Source organism: Anomalospiza imberbis, chromosome Z (genome assembly GCF_031753505.1).
Source record: "Anomalospiza imberbis isolate Cuckoo-Finch-1a 21T00152 chromosome Z, ASM3175350v1, whole genome shotgun sequence".
Taxonomy (NCBI): domain Eukaryota; kingdom Metazoa; phylum Chordata; class Aves; order Passeriformes; family Viduidae; genus Anomalospiza; species Anomalospiza imberbis.
Window position 1 is genome coordinate 69018829 of NC_089721.1, and position 25838 is coordinate 69044666.

Below are 25838 nucleotides of genomic sequence, written 5' to 3' on the forward strand. Positions count from 1 at the left end.
CAAAAAAAACAAAACAAAACAAAACAAAAAAAAACCCAACACCACCAACATTTCCTTATAAACTGAAAAACATGTAAGGAATAGGAATAAATGTAATATAACTCTACCTCTACAAGATCAGTCATCTTCTCCACTCCTCTTCTGTCATTCTGCACAGCATTGTAGGATGTATAAACACGTGGCTGCTTCATGTGTTCAGGCTGGGTAGCAGTGCCATGCAAAATCAATTTCCAGTTTACAATCCTCCCCTCATTTTGTATTCGTCTGGACTGAAAAACAAGTGTGACATCAGAAAAGGCTCTCAGGACATAAAAGAGCAAAATAGATACTTGAATGCAAAGTACCCAGAGGAGACCAAAGCAAATTATCAGGCTTTCAATACCTACCAATAGAGTATGATTCATAAGCACAAAACCTCCAGATGTAGTAGAGACAGAGTATATTAGAATGTGGGATTTGATACAATAGCTTAACCACTCAAATTATTCACATTTGGATGTAACATAATTATTAATTCATCATGTAAGCATCAATAGAATTTTGTCATAACACAGAATTCTAGAAGCTACTAAAGTAATATTTTGTATTTTTAGAACTTGTTCACTAGGCCATTCCTTTGTAATTTCCTTATAAAAGTTACCATTGGAAATGATAATGTGAAATACTATTCTTTGTTATTATGTAGTGCACAACAATCTGAAATACAGTATGTGGAAGCAAGCAGCAAATGTTTATTTATAAATATTGGTGGCAGTAGAAATAGAAGTAGTAGTGGAAGTAGAAAGTGGAAGAGACAATACAGAGAACACAAAAACCTACAAGGTGTGGAAAGAGTGTATTATACCTTGAGGGCAAAAATCTTGCTTTATTGTAAATTTCAGGAAGTTCTCACTTGAAATGAGAGCTAATTTGCAAACAAAATCCTCTTCTTAACTTTGTTCCACAAAAATGCATTCAAAGAGCAGGATATCTGTAACCATGGGGCTATCTATAAGCCTGAAGCATTAACACTACACTGCTGATAGTCATATTTACTCCTGGTGCCTTGTCCATCTGCTCAGCTCTTGGCAATACCCTCCTGTTTACAATTTGAGGCCAGTAGGGGCTGAAGGCTCAGTGTCTAACAGGAAGCTTTCAGTTTTTGGCAAGATCTGACCCCTAAGGACAAGGTTATTAACAGACCACTTCAATGAGATGAATGAGCTTGATCACTCTCTCTTTGAGGTGAATTATTTTTCAGTTGCCTATCAAGCAGCTTAATTCTGGTGTCTTGCTGTTGTAATCCATATCCCCAGGTGGCTTTAGTAAACTGATTTATTTTTTATCTGTAGACTACTTAGCCTTAATCCTTAAACGTTGTTCAGCACTAGATACTCTCAGCAAGAAATTAGGGAAATGTATACATCAGAATAGGTTGCTGACATCCCCCAAAAAATCGTTAATTCAAAAGGTTCTCAGTTAATGAAAACTGCACATGGACCAAGAGAAGACTAGATCCATGCTGTGTTCTTTTCTGCAAAAAAGAATTTCTAGTTAACCATATGTTAATTTGGCTTCATATTTCAATCTAAGAATCACAGAAAACTTTATCAAGTGATTAATTTTGGCGACGTGTGTCTGAAAAACACAGGCCTGAAATTTTTTGACAGGTACATGCCAGTGAAATGAGAATGGTGCTTTGCAGGTAGGTAAAGAACAAGAAAATCTGACCCTACTTTTTTCTTTAATCCTTAACCCAGCTGGATATCTTAAATAACCCCTGATTTATCTTGCTTAATGAGAAGGCTCATTACTCAATGTGCTTCGTAGTGGTGAGTGATCATTTAATTTGTGTTAGCTCCCAAACACAGCTAGTTAGCATACAGGCATACTCACCATATCAGTAATTCTTAAAATCCAGGTGCCTGCTGGATTTTCCCCCCACGTGTGGACAGACATGAAGTCCCAGTTCTTGAAGCCATTGGGAGATTTGTCTCTCTCTCTCTCAGCCAGTAAGACAGTGCTGGTCCCTGTGTGGGTGCAAGATCAAGACTCTGATTGCCCATGCACTGCCTGTTCCTACTTTTCATATTTGTTGTCTTGCACAATGCCTAGAGCAGAGGTGTTGCCTTCTGCTAAGAAGACAGGCAACCTGGTTTCAAGGGACAGCACGGCAACCCAGCCTCGCCCGGGTCACTCGGGCCATAGACACGCACAGACACCAATGTGGTGGATGGTCAAAATGGCGTTTATTACCTTATCTCGTGGAGTTATATAGTCAAGGGGGCTTCACTACGTCAGAGGGGGACGGTGAGACTAACTAGGGTTAGTAAGGAGTGGAAAACTACTGGAGTTAGGAGGGGTTGCATACCTTCAGGGGTGATGACATATTTTAGGATGAAAGGGGAAGGCTCTTGGATGAGGGGGGAAGGGTCCTGCTGCTTTCCGTTACATCCTGAAATCTTCCGTCCGCCTGTCCCTATCTACTACACAGAGGTGACCTGGAAAATACACTGTTCATCAGTGCCTCCTTTAGCAGTGGCTCCTGTAATTATTTTTACAGCAGTGCTTAGGAGTGCACAAGCTGTTAGGTCACACCAAGAAGGTACATCTTGTTCAGTATTCTATCTCTGGTACAAAAAGGTAGGGAATGCACATAGAAGAAGCATAAGGAGAAGTTGTCATGCACAACCAGTCTTTTCCACCGATGAGCCATTCAAGAAACTTCTGAAATGGAAGTTTTGAAGGTAAAACTCATGCAGTATTATGAAACCACAGTCTTACCATGATTTCATCACTGTTTTGGGGTTTTTTTTTTGGTGAGTAGATGTATATTGTCATAGCCTGGTCCTCCAACAGGGTGAAAAAATGCATTTGCATTGTTATTGTTATAAAAATGCTGCAGCTCATAAAGCATTTCTGCAGCAAAAGAGATTCTGCTGCACAGGAGGAAATTTGTTTGGCTTGTTTATGTATAAGAAAAAAAAGCAAGGGAGCAATATTTACATAATAAGGAGCAGTGAAGCCCCAAGGAGGCTTGTCACTATTTATAAATATATTTAAAGGCAACACCATAAATACAGAAAAGGAATGACATACATTTGCCACTAATGCTTTGCAGGAAAGCAGAAAGGCAGCAAGAAACAATAGAAAAGCAATTTAACCACGAAAGCAAAATGATAGTGCAGTGGAGGCAGCAGTACTTGATGATTGCTGCCTAGAAACAGAAAAATTAGATCAACTTGATATTTAAATTCATCTGTGAAAGCTTGTCTTTTTTTTTCCTTTTAATGCCAGTTGATCTAACAGACTTTACTCTTAGTTGTTTATAATATTTTTAATCTTTTTTGTTTGTTTTGTTTGTTTGCTTGTTTTGTTTGTTTGTTTGTTGGTTTTTTGTTTGGTTGAGGTTTTTTTTTTTGTGTGTGTTGTTTCAGGACATTGCCAAGACAGCTTGCCATATTCTAGCTCATTTAGTATAGTTGTACTAAGGTGCCTAACAGAAATACTTTGTTTTTTTAAATACACATATGGGGAGATGCATGAAATGAAACCTAAGGAATCAGATATCCTCAGTTTTTCCATTAGTCTGCTAAATCACAGTAAGTCTGATAAGAATTATTGATCTATAATCCATTGTCTGCCAGGAGCCCTGAGGTTTCATAGGTCCAATTGCCTCTGCGAAAATGTTCTGTTCCTTCATTTTCTGAAGTATGATTTTCAAATCTCTTTCCATAAAAAGAACCCAGAACAGGTGAAGGTTGAAGAGGGGTCTCTATAGCTCCCTGGATGCTTTATCCTCACTGGACTTGTCCAATGATATATTTAGCTCTCTTTAACCACTGAAAACCACTTTTTTTTTTTTTTTCATGAAGTAAATGTTACACACTACAGCAAGCAAACAAAATGTGTCTTTGCCTCCCATACCTGATGGAGAAACCAGAGTGACATGGAGATCACCTCTACGGGAATACTCAATTGTTGCCTCGAGCTGCACATGCTCCAGAGATGCAATGGAGTTCTCTTGACCCTCGCAGGCTTTTGTGGGAATTTCAATAATGACTTCTTCATTTGCTCTTAATAATCTGTCAAAATTGAAGTAGTTCTTTGATTACCCACAGGAACTCTTGATTCTGGGTCATGAGTGACACGTTTAACAGCCATTTCAGAGTGATGAGAAAGGAAGAGTCAATGCCAGCTCAACAAAAAAAGGTAATGTCTGCTGTTCATGCTCTGCACAGAGAGAGATTCGGCATAGCTTTCTCTGCACAGTTCCCTTTACTTCCAAATAGAATGGATATCTAAATCTCCACATAAATAATTCTAAGCTCAGTATCATGGGATCTTTGTTTTCATAATGTAACATACAGGACTGCAATAAAAATACATGAAGAGCAAGCGTGGCATACATCAGTAGTGGGTCAACATTCTGTGAAACAGACAGAGTCCGTAAAACCAATTTGATACTAAAATAACATAAATAATAAGATTACCAAGCAGTGACTCTACGAAGCACCGCAATATATTTCTGCACAGACCTTTGTTGCATTCACATGGTATAATTTCAGCCTTTGAAACAGATAACTTTTTCTGGATAAAAATCTGTATGCGAACATGTAGAGATAAAAAGAGTGTAGATATCCTTATTGATTAACCAGCTCAGTGACTAATGATAATTAATCTGTATGTTCAGGCTCAGTGTGCTGTTAGCACGGGGCTGATAAGACTTTCCAGTGAGCCTTTGACACAGTTTTTTTCATAAGAAAATGCTACAGACATTATAAAGCTCAATACATCATCCTGATTTCAACACATACAAGCCTGTCACAGGAGAAGAATTGCTAAGACCCATTACAGACACTTTTATTTTTTAAAAATCTTTGTGAGACATCAGTATCTTTTAATCTGTCTTCTGATGGTTGTCTAAAAATTCACAGCCTTCCTGATTGGGCTCAGCCTCACAGCATCATTCTTTCATATACTGTCTGCACAAGCAGACATAATAATCTTAGTCTTTGTTAAGGCTTCATGCAAGTGATTTCCATCAGTTTTTCACTAAAAAAACAAACCAAGAAGCAATGCTGCTTGCCTGCCTGCAGGGAATACATTCTGGCAAAACTAAATGAATGAAAATAAGTCACTTATTCTCGTTCAGAGCAATCTGTGAAGAATATGATCCTTCAGGCTTTATTACGATAGGCACCAGGTTGGTAACTGGTAATGCAAATCCTTACCTGGGTTCAAAGCTCTTGTCTTTGACAATGCACTCTCTCTTTTCTGGTACACTTTTCCATCTCTTGGGATCAGCTAGATCCACCAAGGCATTGGCGTTGAGTAGCCCAAACCCAAATCGGCTGTTGACCATCAGGCCTGCTCCATTTTTTTTCCATCCTGGATTTCCAGCCAGTGGATCATATTCTGAGGTCCACACTACCAGGTGCTGCATATCCCTCCACGTTAGATCCGGGCTGTTTGGAAAATGTTCCTGATTAGTTTTTTCACAGCTATCTATAATTTTTCTATTACTAGACTGAAACAGAATGTGCTTTGAGTGCGTGTGGCATCCCACTGTTTTACAACACAGAGAGCATGTTGCACTTATCCTCACATCCTTCTCTGGGCAGACAAGATTTCTGTGTCCATGAAGATCAGGGATCTAGCAAGAGTAGAGTCCAATCCTCCAAAACAATTCAGGCATTTAAATATAGCAATACTAGAATATCCCACCCATCTTTTTAGGACCTGGGCTTTGAAAACTGGCTATTTGATTCCATCTGTGATTCACTCTACCCTTTAAAATATCTATTTTTAAATATCTAATATATAATTTAGGCTCATGTCACCAAAGGGGTGTGCAGTAGAAAATTGAGCTGAATCTACACCATACAAGCATTAAACCTATTCACTACTGCATACAGTGCTTTCTGGGAAAAAAAACATTGTCCTGTCCTTTCTTAGCTTCCCCAAAACCTAAATTCTGACTACCTGTCCTACAGGATCCAAACCTGGCTGCTCCCTGCCTGCTCTGACAGACAAGCTTGGGCACCTTCTCTTTTGCGCTTCATCACTGGCAGAAATTCTTCTGTAAATTGGCTGAGGCTTAGTTTAAACTCCTGCAGCCTGTTGTCTTCAAATCACATTTTCCCGAATCCAGGTGCACCCTCAGTTTTAGGTGCATCTGACCAAAAATCAATAGATGCTGTTGCCAATATACAAAATACTCCTCAGTGATCATGATTTATTCACCTTCTTTTCTAGGAAGGTGTTGGGGCAAGTAGCTGCTTATTTTTCGTCATCAGCCTGTACAAGTCTGACTGACAAAAGTGGAGCTGCAGTATGAGGTAGTGCCTCTTAAAACAGGCATTTTGGGTAAGGCAGTGGGGTGGTTGAGAAAAAGAAGTTTCAAAGGTCATGGTGTGACAACTTACTTTGCTTCTAGCGCCAGAGCAAAAATTCCTGCTGCCAGAGGTGCAGATGCAGAGGTCCCTGTGTGAGTTTCTGTACATTCATTGTGAAGATCAACACTTGTCTGACAGAAAATAAAAATAAAAAAAAAAGAAAGAAAAAAGAAAAAGAAAAAAAAAGCATAAACAGTTGTAAATACCATCGTGTCCACACTCACAAATGTAACCATGTGTCCCTTACTTGGTGCGTATTAATACACTCACCAGCAGAAGAAATGATGAGTGTTTAAATCTGTTCATATTTCAAGCCACTCTTTTTACTTCAACTATAATTTTAGTATCAAAATGTTTTTTGTTGGAACAAAATACTCCTACTCTGAATATCTTATTTTAGTCTAAAAGTTTCACAATAAGTGTTTCAGGCTTACTGGTGATTCATGAAAACAGATCATTGTGTTGGGCCTAGAACATTCAAAATTACTGCTTACTAGGATATTACTCATAGGATTAGCATTGGTGTTCTGCTCCCTCTTCAGCAGAAGAACTATAATTTGCAAAGAATAAACACCAAACTCATCAGCTGATTTATCTAAATCTTGACTATAAAGAGAAGCCACATAGTAAAGCCTGATCTCCAGGCTAACTTGGAATGACACTCTTTTAATCCCCATCAGTACTGTAAAATTAGCATCTACCAGGGGTGGACAAAAATTACAAGTATTTCAACATTATTGTGCCACAGCAATATTCTTCAGCACAATTAAGGAAGGGACACAGACTAGTATGCCTGCTTGCTGAGTCTGGAAGGTTTGGAGGCACTGTTGTTGCTGTCTCTTGTCTTAAAAAATGGAATAAAAATGTATAACAGCAGCCCTGACATCACAGGTTTTCTTTTTACTCTGAATCTCTCTTCATTTGCCCTTTGTGAAGAATAGTGCCATTTCAAACCATGCAGAGACCACTTTCAACACAAACAGTGCTCACAAACTGCAGACAGATTCAGCATGTTGATTTAACTGCATCGACAAAATGATTTTGTTTAACCATTGCTTTAAGGTAGAAGAATAGAGGAATACAATCCCTTTTTGGATTACAAATCCCTTAAATTTTCCAAACAAAAGCACTAAGCATATAACACAAAGCAAGCACTCGAAGCCAAGCATTTAACAGGTTTTGTTTGTTATTTGCATAGATCATACCTTTGTATTTGTTCTGAAAGTCGTAAAAGCAACTTACAATTCTTTGGTCAGTATAATCCCCGCTGCTGTATGCTGTGGCCAGAGTTGAAGAGCACTTCTCTGCATACCAGGGAGAAAGCCCTTGCTGAGAAGCACTGCTAATGGAGATGGTGTAGATGCTATCAGTGTAACCATCACAGTCACAGTTGTCACCCTGACGACCTCCGTTCCCTGAAGCCCACACGAAAATGGAGCCTTTCCCTTTTCGACCCTAGGGAAAAAAAAAAAAAAAAAAAAGGAAATGAACGGCTAGCAAAGAGATTTCTCACAATGTATCCTTAACAGCTCCTTTCCCCAAAAAGCCTAATTTAGCAAACATAGAAGAGGAGCAATTTCCATAAGCACTGTAGAAGACAGAGACAGAATAAACCAGCTGTTTGCAACATCCCACTGCTCACCCTACAGCACAACTCTTAATCTCACTGGCTTGGTTTAGTGTTCCTGATACAGCAGCTTTCCTCAGATTTTCAAGTTAAAAATAGAGTCTGTGTTCAATTAGTAAATTTTCCCACATGTTGCTGTTTGAGCCTTACCATTTCTAGAAAAAAAAAGCCTTAAAAAAATTGACAAGTTTATCAGGGGTTATTTAATTTTCCTTTCCTGTACTCACAGAGGTATGGGTTATATGAGTGATGGACACACTGAAAACCCTCCCTTCTCTCACAGATCCATGGGTCAGCATCACCAGCCTCCAGGCATAACCATGTAAAACATGACAGCTATCACGGAGGAAACATGCATCACTATGCAGTCTTAAGCTCTACTCACTCTTCAGAGGAAAAAAGTGTGTTTTGTGTGGCAAGCAGAATTTCACGTGTTGTTCATTATTAATATACGCACATTTAATATTCCACAACAGCTGGAATACAATTTTTTTTTAATCATTCCACTCAGGTGCGATTTGAAGTTCTTTATGCAAATGATAAGATATTTGCAGCACTTAAAACATTAAAAGCAAAGTGAAATAATATGTACTTTGTGATACGAGTTTTAAATTTGAAAAGACAAGCCACATCAACTACAGAAAATTATATAGTATCTTTGAGAACAAAGTGTCTTTGAGACTGCTTTTCTGCAGTCCAGAAAAGCACTGGTGTATCCCAGCACCTGCTCTGATTTCACTCAGAGTGATGGTAACACTTCCTTGGTTCTTCAGGTTAAGACTGTGCTCAGGTGCTTCACCAGGGCAGCAGTGAAGGATCCAGGGATTAGAGCTGTTGTCAATCCCAGCACTGGCTGACTTTAAACAGAATGGAAACCAGACAGACCTTTGCAAAAGGAATCCTTGAATCCTGAGAGACAAACTGGTAAATTTGTTCCCCATTAGAAAGAAAACAAGCTGCAAAAAAAGATACATTCTCCATCAAATAACCTGTTTTTTCAGAGTAAGACCAATTAATATTTGTTGCCTAATTTTCACCTTTAATTCCCCCTCTGCTTTTGCTACCTACCTATGGGCACATAACCTGCTACAAGCTCCCTCGTTTGTCTCCATTATTCTCTTAGAGTATCTTTGTCAGCTGTCAGCATTTAAATTGTTCTCTCCTTTTCTCCTGCCTAATGATGTTAATTGCCCTTTATCCAAAATTTTCTGTTTGCTTGTCCTTCAAGCTATTTCTCTCTTCTCCCCTCTATTATTCAGTCTTCCTCTCTTTATTAGTACCTGTCCATCTTTAGATATCTTTTCACCTCACTGGCAAGATTTAGAATAGTTTACTAATAAATTCATGGCAGCTCTCAGTTGGCACCCTATTTATCATCCAACAGATCCAAAGAGTGTGACATGAAAAAAAGAAACCCATAAAAATATTGCTCCCAGTACTCCTTGTCATGCATTTGTTCTATTTTCATTTTAATTGGATCATGACATGCAACAATTTATAAATTAATGCAATTAGTACAATACAAGCTCATCCACAGGGTGCTAAAATGCATCACTATTTCACATAGCAAAATATTCACGAAGCAGGAATTTTGTATTAAATTTTATGGGATTTCAGTGCAGAAATCCAATTACTGTTCAGTGTAAAACAAGCAGCAGAGAAGGGTGGGTGTAGGGTGAGACCAAGGCAGCAAAATTAAGGATGTAAAAAAAAACCTTATCCATGGAGATTAGCAGCTAAAAACTAGTTTAGAAAACCCTAATGTTATTTTCTCAAAAGTCCTTTCTGGCTGGAAATTTCTCTCACCTGTACTATTAAAATACATTGTGTCCATTCAAATATATTTGAGCAAAGACAGCACAAACTATTTTCATTTCTTCTCTGGTATCAACCGTTTTAAAACTCTCTTCTCTGCCAAATGTTTTGCTTTATTTTTCCCTGAAGTATAGTACCTGGTTTATCCCATACTCGAATGCCTTCTGTGCCAGTCTCCCAGGTCCCTCCACAGTTTTGCCGTCGTCATTGGGGCCCCAGCTTGCACTGTAAATATCCACATGTTCTGGATTGAAACCGATTGAACTGGCCTCAATAGCATCGGTGACTATTCCATCCAGCATTCGTATACCTTCACAGGAAAAAAAAAAAAAGCAGACTGGATTTGCTTTCTGTTCCCTCCTCCTTGTCTTAGTTAACCGGGTTTAATGTTTCCAGTAAAATTAAGTACTGCAACCACAGCCGACTGCTGTTCACGTAAAAAGTATTGAGGACAGCTCCTGTCAGTGTAAAACAGTACAGTTAGACTTTATTTGCAAACCTCAGTGTTTCTCTACAGAAGGGAAAAAAAAAACAAACAAAAAAAAAAAAAACCAAAACCAACCAACCAAACAAAAAAACCCTTAAAATCTTCTTAGCTTCCTATTTACTTTTTCCTCTCCTTCTACAGATACCAAAGAAGATGTCTTGTTTACTGTTCCTGTTTTTTTTCTATTGCATTCTCTTTCCTGCTCCTTCTTCTCTCTTAGATCTGCAACAAAGACTTCTCCAAATGCTAAAATGCCACTGAAACTAAATAGGTTTTACCAGCATTGCTTTTATCTATAAGAGTTCAAAGAGTTTTAGTTCAAAGACGTAGTTCTGAATGTTCTGACCAAAGCATTTGTCCCTAACAGTCATTAAAGGTTTTGCTGTCTATGTGACACTGCAATTTCACCGGCTCTTCAATTTCCGCCACAGGAAAAAAAACCTCACTGTTTTTCTACTGCCTCGTTTTTTTCTGCTGTGAGCAATCCAGAGATATCTAGTCATTAACAATTTATTAGGAGCCACATCATCTAATTTCCTTCAGAGCAAGCCTGAACACAGTGGTACTTAAAATTCAGGTGCAGGCAGTGGTTCATCTGCAGTGGATCCTTTGCTGTGTGAAGCCACAGCTCTGCAGTGGGCTGCTACCACGGTCCAATGCTGGAAGACAGCAGAAAAAGCAGAAATCTGGCAAAATTCCCACTGTGGAATGTCTCTTACAGCAAAAGCAGCAATATAACAGTCACCTCAGTCAGGATTCAGCCTGTGTTTACAAGCAATAAAAATGTCTGGCTTCCCTTGGATTTGGCAGGTTAGTGCTACAGCAGCTGCACCATTGCTGGCAGTTGGTGAATTATGACTACTCATTTTCTAGTATTTTCCACAAAAGACAGCAGGCAAAATGTAGTCATTCTATTTCAAAAAAACTCCAAAAATACCCAACAACAAAAAACCTCCAACCTTACCCTTGCAGCTCGGTGTCTTGTTGGTTTTTTTATGCTATCAAGCAGGGAAAAAACGACTGCAAGCATAATTTCTTTCCCAAATGGCTGACCTCTTAATACTCCTAATACCTCCGAGATAAAGCTGAGCTTTATTATTTCATATTCATTAGTGCTAAAATCAGACAAAGGAGTTAATCCCCTCTACCACAGCTGCTCCACTATCACTCACAAAGCTGGGAAAAGCAGCGAGGTATATCCTGTGCCTCAGGTACTAAAAAAACCACTTACCCAGGATTGTCTTAAACTGAGAATGGTTTGATTAGTCTTTTTTTTTTTTTGTTGGCTCAGAATTTCCACATTCTTTCATGCCAGCAAAGATCTGCCTGTGTGAAAGTGACTGCAAGCCCCAGGTGAGAGCTTGCGACACGTAATGAGATAGTGGGAAGGTGAAGAGTAATGTGCACATACTTCCCACAGAAAAAGACAAAGACAAGTTTGTGGATAAATAAAGTAGTAAGGGGAAAACAAAACAAAACAAAACAAAACCCCCAAAAACCCCAAGAACAATGACTCCACATTGACGAAAACAGCTCAAGGAAAAAATCACTGCCTTGCCTTCCTGATCCTCAGAAATCCTGATTGCTCAAGTCAACTCAGGGATTTGATGACTGCAGTGATATTCCCGTAAGCAGATTCCAATTATGTCCTCTTTCATAAACTCTTTTCTATTCTTGCTCCCATCATGAGTCCCACAAAATCAAAAGCAGGCAAAGCCCAAGGTAATTTCAGACACACATCTGCCTGGCAGAAGGGCTATTTTTAGCAGCACAAACTCTCAGCCCAGTCCTTTGTAAAATGGAGCTTCTTAATAATTTAATTTCCATGTCAGCACCATGGAAATATCATAACACTGTGGTACAGTCAGGTATGCACGAAAATACACATACACTGATTTATACCAGAGGTGATCGATACACATTTCTCAGCTCTACAAAGACCAAGAGGTGAATGTTAAAGGTGTCACTTTGAAAACTGGCATGAAGAGTATTTTTCCTTCACACAGTGCACAGTGAAGCCCATGGTACTCACAGCCACAAAGCAGTGAAGAGGCTGGTCAATGTTGCAGAATAGTGACTGGAGAGAGCATTCAGGACTGTTAAACTCAATACTTTCACATAAAACAAAAAAACACACAAAAAAAAAAAAATCAATGGAATGTTTTGTTTCACCCCTCAAGGCAAAGTTAAACCAACCTGTGATGCTGAAGGTTGGAGAACAAGGTATACCACATTGTTAGGGTTTCTTTCCCTGAAGCAGATGTTGCTGACTATCAAGGGAGAAGGCACTGGCTGTGGACCACTGGATTTGTCCAATATGGCAACAGCTACAAGTAAACAGCCTCTTAAGGAAGTCATCCTGAACTAATGTCTAGTAGAAGTGTGCAATATGTCATTTCATGGATTAAAAAAAAAAAAAAAAAAAAAGAAAAGAAAAAGAAAAGGAGAAAAACAGCCTCTGGAGAAATGAATCCTGTAGAACTCGGATCATCAAAAAAGCTTCCAGTGTTTATCCACTCCAAATTTATCTGAATATTTTGAAGACTTCTCTTATCTTCCACTGCTTTTTGAACATATTTTTCTTACACCCCTGTCTGGGTGTTAATCAGTCTGGTCACATCTAACAGCTTACAATTTCTTTCAACTTTCCATTCTTCCTCCTCCCCACCCAAGTGTATGCTGCTTGCTGGGTAATATGGATTGCTGGACTGCTTTTCCTGCTGTTATTTCCCTTTCCTAGATAAATCATACAGCACAGATCTGTAGTTTGCATTTGCAAATTAGCACAGATCATGTGCAAATAGCTGTGGAAGAACCTCCTCTGTAGATGCAAGAGCCTTAAAATATGGGCACAGTGGGAGTTCAGACATCTTTGCAGCTTCATCCATTTTGCCTTGCTTTGAAAATCTGACGTCTTCATATTATGAGTGAGATATTTTATTTAAACAGATCATGACAGTGTAATGCCTTATGGAAATGGGAAACTGCAAATGTGACATCCATGACAGCTCAGTGGAGTAACTGTGAGTTGACAAAACACCATACTGAAATGGTGGGAACGACAGTTATGGGTGTCAATTGCCACTCCTGTAGTTTAAAAGGAAAAAGAGGGGGTGTCGTGGTTTGACATGAAAGTGATTTTTTTTTTTCAGGAAGTTGGGTCAAACCAATCAGTGGTCAAGTTTGGATATTGGCACCTGAAGTGACCACTGAAGATAGGGATACGCCTCTGAGAACACAGGGGGTTAAAAGCAAGAACTCCCAAGAGCTCACTCTCTTTGGTTCCGGTCAAGGTGCTGTGCGGACCTCCCCTGCCCAGCCATGGGGCTGGGTGGGGGAGGGGGAGCCATGAGGCCTGGTCGAGGTGAGCCGAGGGGTAGAAGGACTGGAACCGAGCCAGCTCAGGTGGACGGAAGGGTGGAAAGAAGCAGAGATGTCTTTGTCATTCCCCCCCACAGAGGGAAGAGATAGAGAGTCCGGACGGCACCTGTAACTTTGCCGGCGCGGAGGAGAAGGAGGCGGGGGGGGAAGGCGCCCAGCCTTGGCCTTGGGAACCGGCTGCTGGGCAGAGATATCAGCCGTCCAGGGAGTCTGAGCTTTTAACCCTTTCCTGAGAAATGAAGGCTTTGTAAAATATTGCTCCTCCTTGATTTGAAGTAGAAGAGAGACAGTCTGGGATCCGAAATGATGGAAGAAGAAATTCTCGAGTTGGAAGGAGATGATGGAGTGGCTTGTGGCTGGACTTCTCTTGTTAGCCATAGACTGAACCAAATTCTCCTAACAGAAGCTGCAATTAGGGTGGTGCATTGGTGTGCCAGGAGACCTGTTTCAGTGATTACCAGCAGAGGAGTAGAGAGAAGGTGTGGAGAAGCCCTCTATCTTCAAGGAAGAAGAAGAGGAGAAGAAGACCTCTGCTCTTGGACCCTCAGCCCCAGGGGAAAATGGGGGGGACTGTAGTCCCAAGATGAGAAACTGAACTGTTGTCTCTTTTGGTCCATGGCAAAGCATCCTTAAAGGAGCCCTATGAGCAGTCTGTCCATGCACGGTGGTGAGAGCACTGTGACATGGAAAGGAGAGTGTCACCATGGCAAATTTCCTCCAGGCAGTTGCCATGTGTGACATGGAAACACAAGGGTGGCAATTGTGTTTCCTGGGGGGGGGGGGGGTCTGTGGCACAGGAGAGACTCCTGTCTCCCTTGAAAGACTGAGTATTTGAATATCTGAAGGGGAGCAACTTGATCAGGATCCTGGGTGGTGTCTCACCGTTAGGTTTGTTTAGAAATTAGGTGGGAGGAGGAGGGGTGTTTTGGAAAGTCTTCATCCAGGATTTAGTGTTTGTAGTTTTTTCTAGTAGTAGTAGATTAATAAAGTTCTTTTTTTTTGTTACTAAGATGGGCCTGCTCTGCTCTGTTCCTGATCACATCTCACAGCAATTATTTAAAAAAGTATATTTTCATGGGGGCGCTGGCATCGTGCCAGTGTCAAACCATGACAGGGGGAAATGGAAAAAGAAGGACTGTACAAATAACTTCCTCTGAGCTAAATAACCATCTACAACTGATACTTGCATCATTATTATTTCATAAACAACTAACAGATTGAGTCACTGATTAAAAACCAAAAGTATGATATTGAATGATGGGCAAGAAAGATTTTACTTGTTTTCAAATTTAACTTGTGGTGACAGTAGTGAAGGAAGGTGTTGAAACAAAAAGGACAGCAGTTTGCAGGACTTGACTGACATGACCTTTTGAATGTGATTGTGTAAATGGAAACAATATGCTGCAAATATTGATGGGTATAATTTTGTGTACTCCTACTTTCACTCTACTCAATCCCTCTCCTTCCCTGGATAAATAATAACAAGTAGTTAATTCTTCATTCCTTAAAATATACTGTCTTAACTCTAGGTAAGTTATAAGTTGTTGCTATCATTGTTGTTGTTAATATTATTTATTGTTGTTTACATTCCTAACATTATGATTTCTAGTTTTATTATTATTATTGTTATCATCATCATCCCCACCTATACTATTGCTGCTGTTGTTAGATACTCTACCTATATATCTATTCATAACCAAACTCCAGACTTCATTAAAGAAATCCTGTCATGTACAGGTGTCACTCGGCACTGTTGCCAGACAGGATTTTGAAGCTTATAATAATGCAAAATAAATGTTTTCTGAGAATGACCAATCATTCATATTTCAGACTAATGGTATCTGACAACACTCAGCATCTGTCTTGTTTCCATTCATATTAGACATCTAATTATTTTTGTTTCCTTACCTCCAACCCCGGAGTTGTAGGCTACCCCAACTCCGCATTTTCTGTTGTTGGCTTGCATAGCAATTTCTCCTGCACACCGTGTCCCATGCCTGAATAAATATAGCAAGAATAAAGAATACATCATAACAGCTTTGTTGTATTGTACAGAAAGACTCATCAAGGACCTTGGTTTTTTCAAATTCTTCCTTTCAATTAATGCAATGCAGTTATTGAAGAGCTTTTGAATTTTATCTGCATGATACAAAAAATACTTACTTCTCCTAAGCTTCATTAAATATAATTTTACCTACTTAATGCTCAAAGAAATATTTTCATGAGATGATAAATGCTTTCTTTAATCTCACTGCAGGTATCAGTGTTTTAGTAGAGTGAAAAAATGGCATAAAATTATGGGGCTAAGAAGCTTCAGATGGAAACATGATACAAATATTTTTTAATCACACATTTAGATACGTCTTTTCTAAATGACTGCATTTATTTAGGATTTCAGAAAGTGAGCTTTTAAAGTATCCCTGTTGCTAATTTTTTCTTGTAACAAACTATTTTCTGTGCAATTCATTTTTTTGTCCCCATGGGTGATTCTAATTCATGAATACAGAATGCCTTCCTACAAGTCTCAAGGTAAGAGCATTGTATTATGTAATGCTACAGTCTGTTATTCAATGACTTGCTTCAGTGCTTCTGGGCTGAATTCCATTTACTTATTAATAAAGATTGGAGACAATACAGGTAGATTTAAGAGATAATGACATAACAAGAAGATAATGGATTCTTTCTCTAAAATAACACTGTAACAAAGTAGAAATGTCATTTTTCAAGTGTCTTATTCATGGATATATTATTGTCAGACTGATCTTTCTTTTTTTTCCCTCATACAATGATTTGTGTTGTGAATGCTACTCTATTGTCTGATAGGAAACAGGGAACCAATGCATCAGTTTCTTGCTATCTTTACTGAATAGTGGCATTCTAATTTGTTTAAGAAATTGACTATTTTGTGTACCAGCTTCTAGGGAGATCCCTCCTGTTCTCTTTCTTACAGACAAAATCCATAACTGGACTGTGACAGACGTGCCCAGGTCTGACAGACCCATCAAGAGACTTTTTTTTTTTTAATTGCCAGTGCAAAGCAGAGAATTGAAGTTAAAATATACTTGGGAGGTATCATTCCAGAGACACACAGAGACACAAGAGTAGATTATTCCCTTCACCTTGCAGAAACACCTCAGCACCTTACATGTGACGTGAAGAAATTCAGGACATCATAGGGAGATTACAATTATGAAGTTCTTCATCTGGCAATTTTATCCCAGTGTATATATGAATGTTATGTGAGAATGCTCCTGCAAACTAGAACACAGGAGGTTCCTTCTGAACATCCAATAGTGATTCTTTACATTGAGGGCAACTGAGCACTGCCACAGGTTGCCCAGGGAGGTTGTGGCCTCTCCCTCCTTGGAAGTGCTCAAAAGCCATCCTGATCTACCTGGGCAGCAGGCTCTGGAGCTCTCTGCTTGAGCAGATGACCTTCAGAAGTCCCTTCCAAGCTCTACAATCTTGTGCTTCTGTTACACAAATTCTTCCTCTTACAAAATATTTGCCACAGGACACCTACACAGAAATTTCTCCACTTGTACCTTCTATCACACAAACTAACACTGTAATGTTTTGCTCTCTTCTGACAGCTGTGAAGCTACTCACTTGTTTTCATTTGTTGGGTCATATCTAGGAAAGGGATCATGATCATTGTCGTTGAAATCGTAACTTGCCTTTGGGTCCTACATGCAAAAAAAAAGAGAAGCAGAATTAATTCAGATAACTAGAAAAGGCATTTCTAAATTGCTAACAAAATGGGTTCTAGAGTCTGTATTTATTTACTTGATGTGCCTCATATTGGCAGCAGTCAAGCTGGTAGAATTTGATGGCTATTAACAATTCCATAACTTTTTCATGGAGCTTTAATAATTTAGCATTAAACCACTACATACAAATATGTCTGGGAACTAAATCTACTGAAGGAAAAGCAAAACAACAGAATATCCGCCCCGCTACCATTGGTAAGTGACATTCAGCTTCCTGTGACACAGACCAGGTTCCAAATCATGCCAAAGGCAAGTATTTCAGTCTTTGTACCTCAAGAGCTGACTTACAGCACAGACAATGAGCTGGGGAAGTGTCTGTTTATCAAATTTACAATGAGTTAATGTATTCCATAGCATTCTGATGCTCAAGCTTACATAGTTAGCATAGATGTCAGTGTGATTCCACTCCAATCCATCGTCTAGGACCGTGATGACAACTCCCTTGCCTGTGAATCCTTTCTGCCACACAGGAATAACGTGGAGATCCAGTTTGGGCAGGGATGGAGTAATTCTTGTATCTTGCTGTGGAACAGAAGGAATTCAAATATATCAACATTTTATCCATTTATACCAAACATGTCCAAAGTCGTATTCTAAAGATGCTGTAAACAGTCTCAGCCAGAACTTGTGTGTTTTTGCTCAAATTTTGCAAATACAAAACAAAAATAAATTTAATCCGATATCTGTGGGACTGAAAGATTTACCCCACTGCTTGAATATCCCTAAGACCACTCCTGAACAAAAAAGATCTTGTATTTTTGGTAAATAGGCAGCAGAAACTGAAAGGAATGGTGGGGATGCACCCATGGACTTTGGAACACTGGGTTAATAATCAGACCTGCTTATGTTTGTTCTTTCCATTTGATGAGGAGCCAAGACAGTGCCCGCAGTGCAGTTATCTGGATTTCCTCCAAGTGTACTTTCTCCTTGGACATTTAAGTTAGCCAGGGCAAAATAATTAATGGGTAAAACAATTAAGGTAGTAGTTTGGTTGGGAACAACTGTGTTGAATGACAATTTTCTCTTTACTACCCTCATTGCTGTTCCTGTGGTAAATCAGCTGGAAATATGAATCATGTATAGCCTTATTTTCTGCAGCAAGTTTTTTGAAGAGTATCTCCTAAATGGGTCATTTTCCCCTCTAACACTAAAGGAGCAGTACAAACATATAATTTAGAAAACATGCTTACAAGCCCCTATAAAAGCAGAGATGTAAAAAGAAGCACTTTCATTCTGTTTCTCTGTGCACAATTAGGTTAGCTGACAGCAGGTTTTCTGTATGTCTTTGTTTCCAAAGAAATACTGCATAAAATGCAAGGCTTAGGAAAAAAAATTTGTTGTGGGGGTGAAATTTCTTTCATTTTCTGCTATCTGTATCTGGCTGCTTCCATTCAGGAAATTATTTGAGAATTCAAGATTTGTTCTCTTGAATCCATCAAATAATATTTTTTCCTGGTAATGTATGAAGGTACACAGGATAGAGCTAAAACTATTGCCATCAAATAATAAAAATAAGGTAATAGTCAGTTATTCACTACAAGGCAAAAAACCTTGTTATTTTGGAAGAAAATGTCTAACACTTTCATGCATTTTATCAGAAAAATTCAATGTTCATTGTGAGCAAGGCTAAGCAGCATGTTTTTATTTCTCATGTGTGAAAACTAGAGGGAAAAGTAGTGAAAACCATAAATAGGTGGGAAAAGGAACTAAATCTCCTGGAGAGCAGAACATTGCCAGGTTTTTTTATCCCAACTGCTTTTATGAATGATGTGAGTGTTTGTGTATTTGTCTAATATAGACATCTTGGAAATGTCCTGCTTTTTTGGATACGGGCAAGGAAGCAAACAGACATTCTTGATCAAAGAAAAGCTGAATTCTTACAGATAACATTTTTTTTTTCCTGTTCAAAAGAAGTCAGTAGGAATCTTCATGGAAATATTTTATGCTATGTTGTTTATAATTTATCTTCCCTAGTTCAAATGAAAGAAAACAGCCTAGAGTTTGGTATGATTTCCCTAAGATGAACTGAGGAAAAGTATTTCCAGCCACTCACGCCCCATTTGTGCTTGACCTTTCTTTCTGATTTGTTATACCCTCCTTAAAGCCTATCCCTGTTCTGAGTGAAAGCAATGAATCCCAGATTGAAGGTACAGTTAGATGCACAATGGAAACACAGGCTTTTGGAAGAAACCATGTAAAACCTAAGTGATCAACTGTATTTCTCAACTGACACACAGACAGAAACCATGGAGCACAGGAAATTTTTTCCCTGAGTTTTTGAGCATGTAAGCGAGCTTTAGAGACCCTCTAATATATAAATCCTAGTCCATGTGGCTGAAAGTGCTTGTTGCATGCATGAAGATGCTTTTGTTTTCATCTGGTGTATGCTGCACTACCAATTTTAATAAAGAAAGAAATGGCCAGCTTCAGATATGGTAATGGACTTCTTACACAAAAAAACCACAAATATTTTTAAATTATCATTAAATTGGTTTTTAACAGTTAACAATTTGTGATATCATCCCCCTCCTCCATACTAAATAGCAGCTGAATTGGCATCTAGAATCTTTGTAGAAGTGATATTCCACAGAAGAGAAAACATTGCCTGAAAATGTTATGCACATAGATCACTCATTTTTACAGCATATGATAATGAAAAGGACTCTTCATTTATTCCCTTTGGCGCAATCACTCTGATACTGGTAAAATAGTGCAGCTGGTGGCAGAACCACCTTCCCCAGCTCCACAGGGCAACAAATTCTTACCAGATACCACTGCTGATTCCACATAGGGTCGTTGAAAAAGCTTTCTGCTGAGTCTCTCATGGCAGCACGCTTAGTTCGCTTTTTTTCATACTGCTGCTCTGCCCATGACACCTACAATTATTTGTAAAAATATGATAAGTGAACCTCTTTAATTTGGGACTGTCTTAACCTGGAGTATAAGGGCTTTCGTCACACAGAGAGATTTTGGTGCCTAAAGCAAAATGAGCAACATTAAGTACAGAGAAGAGGATTATTTAAACTGTAGTACAGTGAGATTTAGGGAAGAGAATTTGGTGAAATCACAATATTATGGAATCAATTCACAGAAAATCGTTAGGTACAAGTTAACAAGGAACACCTGTGAATCATACAAGGCAAGTTTTTACATCAAATAAAACCATGTAGTATGGCTAGAAGGTCATCTAAGCAATGGTTCTTACTGAAACAAGGAAAACCACAGCCTGCTTCTTTCTCCTATTTTGCTTTTATTCACTCTCTATTGAGACTGAAAAGGAAAGAAGAAAGATTATCTCTGGCTTTAGTCTAGCAATTATAATGATGTTGTTACTCACAGACCAGCTGGACCTCCAAGTCCCCTTCCTAGTGGTGTTTTGAAGAGTGGTCAATTAGCAAGCTACGAGTATTAGACTAACTTCGTCACCAGCATAATTCCACTTAAGGCAACCGAAAGCCAAAATGCTTCAGCATGCTTTGATAAAGCATCAAACAAGTTGCACAGCCTTTGTGCACAGACACAGCAGTCTCCAAGGCACTAGGTTGTATTTTAAATGTGTATGGCCCTTGAATGCATTACTGAACCCAGTTCAGATGAAATCCTGATGATGATGCCTCTCTCTGTGCTTTGTGCTCTTTTTGGAAAGGGAATAAAACATTATGAGTTGTTCCTTGTATGGTCACTCTGATGCAGATATAGTTGGTCCTTTTCACCCCAAATTCCAAGCAGGCAAAGCAAACTCAGGTTCAGTAAGATTACCAAGTTCCTGTGACAAGCCTCACATGGAGCATGCCTTGGATCTAATCTTTTACTTTCAAGCTCTGAATAGATTCTGTTCCTTTTATCTGCTGTGATTGAGCAACTTTATGATTCTGACATCTATCACAATATATGAGATAATAATGACTCAGAAGTTGTGATTAAAAAGTAGGATTTGATTAAAATGCAATTTTCTAATGAAAGCCTAATGAAAATTCACTACAAGAACATAAATCCTTTAAAATGGTATCTGCATTAGGCATGTTTATGATTCTCTTTGCTATATATTTAGTCCTAAACCCCCTACAAACTTTGGTCATAGAAGATGAATATATCTATACAAGCTTAGGTATTTTAAACTGCTCTATTGATATCTCAGGCCGTACATACTTGTGCACACATTGGAGCAATTACCTCTCTCTCTCTTCCCTTCCCACAGCAAAGCTTGACCTCTTCACCACCCAACAGTAATTAGCAGTTGACAACTTCCATGCTTGTTATTTCTTTTCACGGTGAGCAAGTTCACTGAAGGGAAATAAGCTGAAACTCCCAAGCACATATGACAGGCAAACAAGGAAAATGTTTGTCACTCAGCAGCTGGGTGAGGTTCCAGCCATCCATCTCCAGCAAAAGTTGAAGGCCCCATGCCAAATCTCCAATCACTGATACATAAGCAATAAAAAAATTCTCAGTTCAAATCTACTTGCAAGAAAGTAGACTTGGGAACTAGTGCAAATACTAGAAGAAGTTAGGTAACCAGATAATTATATCCCTTCAATGTATTCACAGCCTTTATCTGTTTTACAACAAAAAGTATAGGAAGCAAATAAATATTCAGATTAGAGCCAAGTTTTACCATACTTTCACACTTAACATACCGTAAAATTCATGAAGGCGTTATACAAACAAAAATAGGATTCCCTTTTCTCTCCCTTTTTAAAGGTTGAAGTTAAATCTTTTTAAGTAGGCTGCTGCTGAGCAAGAGCAGCTCTTCAGAGCACAGGTCCCTGTGTAACTACGCAGTTACATGATTGCTTTGTGTTTATACACTTACATAATGCATAATTACATCTCATTTATTCACAGAATTAATTTGCATACTGGATGGTAAATAAAATGGAAATTGGAGTAAATTTAGCAAATCACCTGCAGCACTTTGAATCTAAATGTCTGGTATCAATATAATATAATCACTCCATTCTACTACTATTTTAGAATGTGATGCATTGGACACTCTCATTCTTCCCCGTGTAACAGATTCATTTGATGCAGTAAAAAAGAGAGACTGCACCCAAAACTCTGATCCTGAACATCGTACTACAATGACATGGGACATGTGGTCATATATGTAGGCATAAATTGGAACTAGTTTAGACTGAATCTGCAGGTTTGAACATCCTCAAATTAGGATTATTTCAGCTTTAACTGTTAAACCAGTTCCTGTTTGCAAGGAAATAGATGAAATTGTACAATTTTGAAACAAAACAGGCAAAACAAACACCCTGTCTTGCCATACAGAATATTTCCTCCTAGTTGACATTTGCATCTAAAACCTCCAGATAGAAGATTACTCATTCTGAAGTGATTTTTCCTTATATGATAATTTGCTGGTTTTGACAACTAGGTTACTTCATGGTTTGGACAGCTCATATTGCCACAATGATTGTTGCAACAATGCTGATCTTAAAATCAAATGCTGTTGTTGTGACATTTCCCAGAAAATAGTTTGTAAGAGAGGCTGACAGTCTGCTCTTTAAATTTGTCATGCACCTCAGTTTTTCATTATGGTTACAAACAGAAATGCTTTTCTCTGAAATAAAGCCAGACAAACGAGGGGTCTGCTTCACCAGTGGGTTGTACCTTAGACCCCTCTCCAGTTTGCCTGTTCTCTGATTGCAGTGGTATATCATTGCAACAAAAGACTGCAATTCTGGAATGTGTGATGGATCCTTTGAGAAGGGATTTTGGCTTGTTGTAGAAGCCAATCCAGCAGAACATCAGCCCTTTATCCCTGCTTCTTTTTTTTTTACTTAATATTCAGTCACTTTAAATCAAACCTAATTCACATGGTAATTGCACAGACGTGGCCTAATTAAACTTGGTGCATCTATGGATTTTTACTTTGAATCCAGCCCCTTAGTTCCCTGTTCACATTTTCTTCAGTGGCACATCAACATATGAAATTCTGGTGCTGCACATCTTAAATCTTAATTTGGAAAGCTCTCCTAAAATATGTGGTAAGGGAGGGTCAGGCTCTGCCTCTGAATGACAGAATAGTTAAGTATTATTCAGCATGAGTATGGATGGCTGAATATATTAGACTTGCAAAATGAGGAAGGCCTGCCTGTGACCTCTTTACGAAGCTAGTGGTAAAGAGACAGAATAAAAAAACTTACAAAAAAAAGAATAAATTTAACACTTACCCGCTCATCATCAGAAAGTCTCTTAGTGATATGAATAGCACTTCTTCGGGACCGTCTTGGGTGACTCTTATGTCTGAATAAGTAGTGGTTTTTCAGTGATCCAATCTGTAAGACACAGGCATGCTTTAATTATCAGGAAGTATTTCCCCACTGTGAGCAAGTACCAACAATAAAAACCTGAAAGAATTCACACTGCCTTAAATACAAAAGAGCAAGAAACTAGCCTCTAGATATTTTAATCCAAATAAGGAAGCACTCTTCCAGTAAAAAGTGCTTCTTTCAGCCTGTGTGCTGCTAGAAGAAGCTGGGGGAGTAATTTCATTTGGGCTACACAAGTGCAGTCATTACTACTACAGGACTCAAGTCACACAGCACCTGTACTAGTGACCGCTACAATCATGGACACACCTTGGCAAGGCCACATTTCGGTGGGCAGGTCGCACACCAGTTTTATCTGCTTTTCCTGCGTTTCAGCTGGACAGGTGTGAAAAGCTTTGCATGACTTCAGACACCTCACTGCAGGGCTGGGCTGTACAGGCACCCACCGTAGCACCATTTCCGCTTGCTCAGTAGCCAGCCAGCCACCGGGCAAGCCAGGTGCACCCCACTGACTTTGAACACCCCACTTCCCTAAGGACCGGCTCTTTGACAGCTGTAGGAGCAAATGAACAGGCTACAAGGGCAGGAGGACCAAACCCACAGAGGTGGGATCACACCTGTGCGTTTGGGAGCGCGTTGAACACGGCCGTGCCCTAAAGCAGGGATGGGCAGGCGGCCAGAGGGGACTGCCGGCGGACAGCACCAGTAGCACGGACAGGGGCTGATCGCGACCTCGACCACGGGGCCGGGCCGGGGGCAGTAGGGTCCCAGCGCTGGGGGACGCCGTGCCCACCACAGGACCCTCACCGGGAGGTGAGACAAAGCTGCTTCCCTCACGGCGGTTACTCATCCCTGACAACGCTGACGTCACGACATCCCAAAAAAGCGCCCAAGGGATGGCTGGAGAGAAGCCCCGCGATGGCAATGGAGCCGGCGGGGCGGAGGCGGCGCGGAGTCGCAGCCGACACCCCCCGCGCCCTCCTCCTCCTGCCCGGCCTGCCGGGGGAGAGCCGGGCCCCCTACCCGGTCCCCTGTGGCACTGTGGGGTGGCCGGCCGGTCTCCTCAGGAGGAGCGGGGTGCCCTGACTGACTCAGTCCGTTCTCCCCAGGGAGAGCCAGCTGCCCTGCCTGGACCCCTCCAGGGAGAGCCGGACCTCCCGCCCGACCCTGCCCAGTCCCGCCAAGGAGAACGGGAGCGCCCTGCCCGCTCCCGTCAAGGAGAGTCGGAGGTCCCCGCCCCGTCCCCTGAGGAAGAGCCGAGTCCCCCTGCTCCGTCCCCTCCGAGAGAGCTGTCCCTGGCCGGGCGCCAGGGGCGGACCCGGACCCGGGGAGGCTGCGGTGGGGGACCGGGCGCTTTACACTCGCCGGAGCCCCGCCGGCGGCAGCCGAGCACAAGTTTGAGGGAGAGGGGAGGGAAGGAGCCTCGCGGGATGGGAAAGGAGCCCCGTCGCGGAGCATCCTGCGGGATGAGCGGCGGCGGCTGTCCCCTACCCGGCCGTACCTGCCCCACCAGGTCGTAGTCCAGCTCGTCCGCGATGGCTCTGGCAGCGTCGGGGCCGGCCGGGATCTCCGCTGCCCACTCGTTGAGGAAGAGCCGCCCGGCGCTGCCTCCTCGGGGCAGGGACCAGGCTGCCAGGAGCACGGCCAGGGCCGCGCACCGGCTGGCCCAGCGCCGCCCGGCCATGGCCGCGGGACGCGGGAGGGATGCGGGAGGGCGGGATGCGGGCGGGATGCGGCGCCGCGTTGCTACGCGATAGCGCGGAGCGGAGCCCTGCCTGCCTGCCTGCCGGCGCGGCTGCCCGAGGCTCACAGACCCTCCGGAGCCGGAATGGAAATGAGTGTTTACACGTCAAAACGACGACAGCCATCCTGACGTCAAGTGTACCTGGCCCCCGAGCCGGGGGGGTGATTCCCGGGGCGGGAGGGTGGGGCGCGGAAGCGAGAGGGATGGAGGCGGGGGCGCGAGGGCGAAGCCCGGGGGACGGGGGGGTGGCAGCGACTCGGCAGGACGGGGGATGCGGGGTCTGGTCCCCGAGGGTCGAGGGGCAGCGTCGGTGCCGGTGCGCGATCGTTTCCATTGTTGCAGGTGATCGGTGAGAC

General features: G+C 41.0%; 1 protein-coding gene across 1 annotated transcript in view; it reads right to left on the reverse strand.

The window, feature by feature from the left end:
• The window catches only part of PCSK1 (proprotein convertase subtilisin/kexin type 1), a 29895-nt gene extending 4258 nt beyond the window's left edge, over positions 1–25637 (reverse strand). The window contains exons 1-13 of the mRNA XM_068177496.1: positions 25240–25637; positions 23640–23744; positions 20223–20333; positions 17833–17979; positions 17297–17373; positions 15596–15684; positions 9957–10129; positions 7620–7832; positions 6408–6508; positions 5214–5447; positions 3907–4064; positions 1876–2009; positions 108–269 (exon numbers count right to left, since the gene is read on the reverse strand). Of these exons, the coding sequence (XP_068033597.1) occupies positions 108–269; positions 1876–2009; positions 3907–4064; positions 5214–5447; positions 6408–6508; positions 7620–7832; positions 9957–10129; positions 15596–15684; positions 17297–17373; positions 17833–17979; positions 20223–20333; positions 23640–23744; positions 25240–25422 (1887 nt within the window). The 5' untranslated portion in view covers positions 25423–25637. The remainder of the gene's footprint in view (positions 1–107; positions 270–1875; positions 2010–3906; positions 4065–5213; positions 5448–6407; positions 6509–7619; positions 7833–9956; positions 10130–15595; positions 15685–17296; positions 17374–17832; positions 17980–20222; positions 20334–23639; positions 23745–25239) is intronic.
• Between the last annotated feature and the right edge of the window lie 201 nt (positions 25638–25838).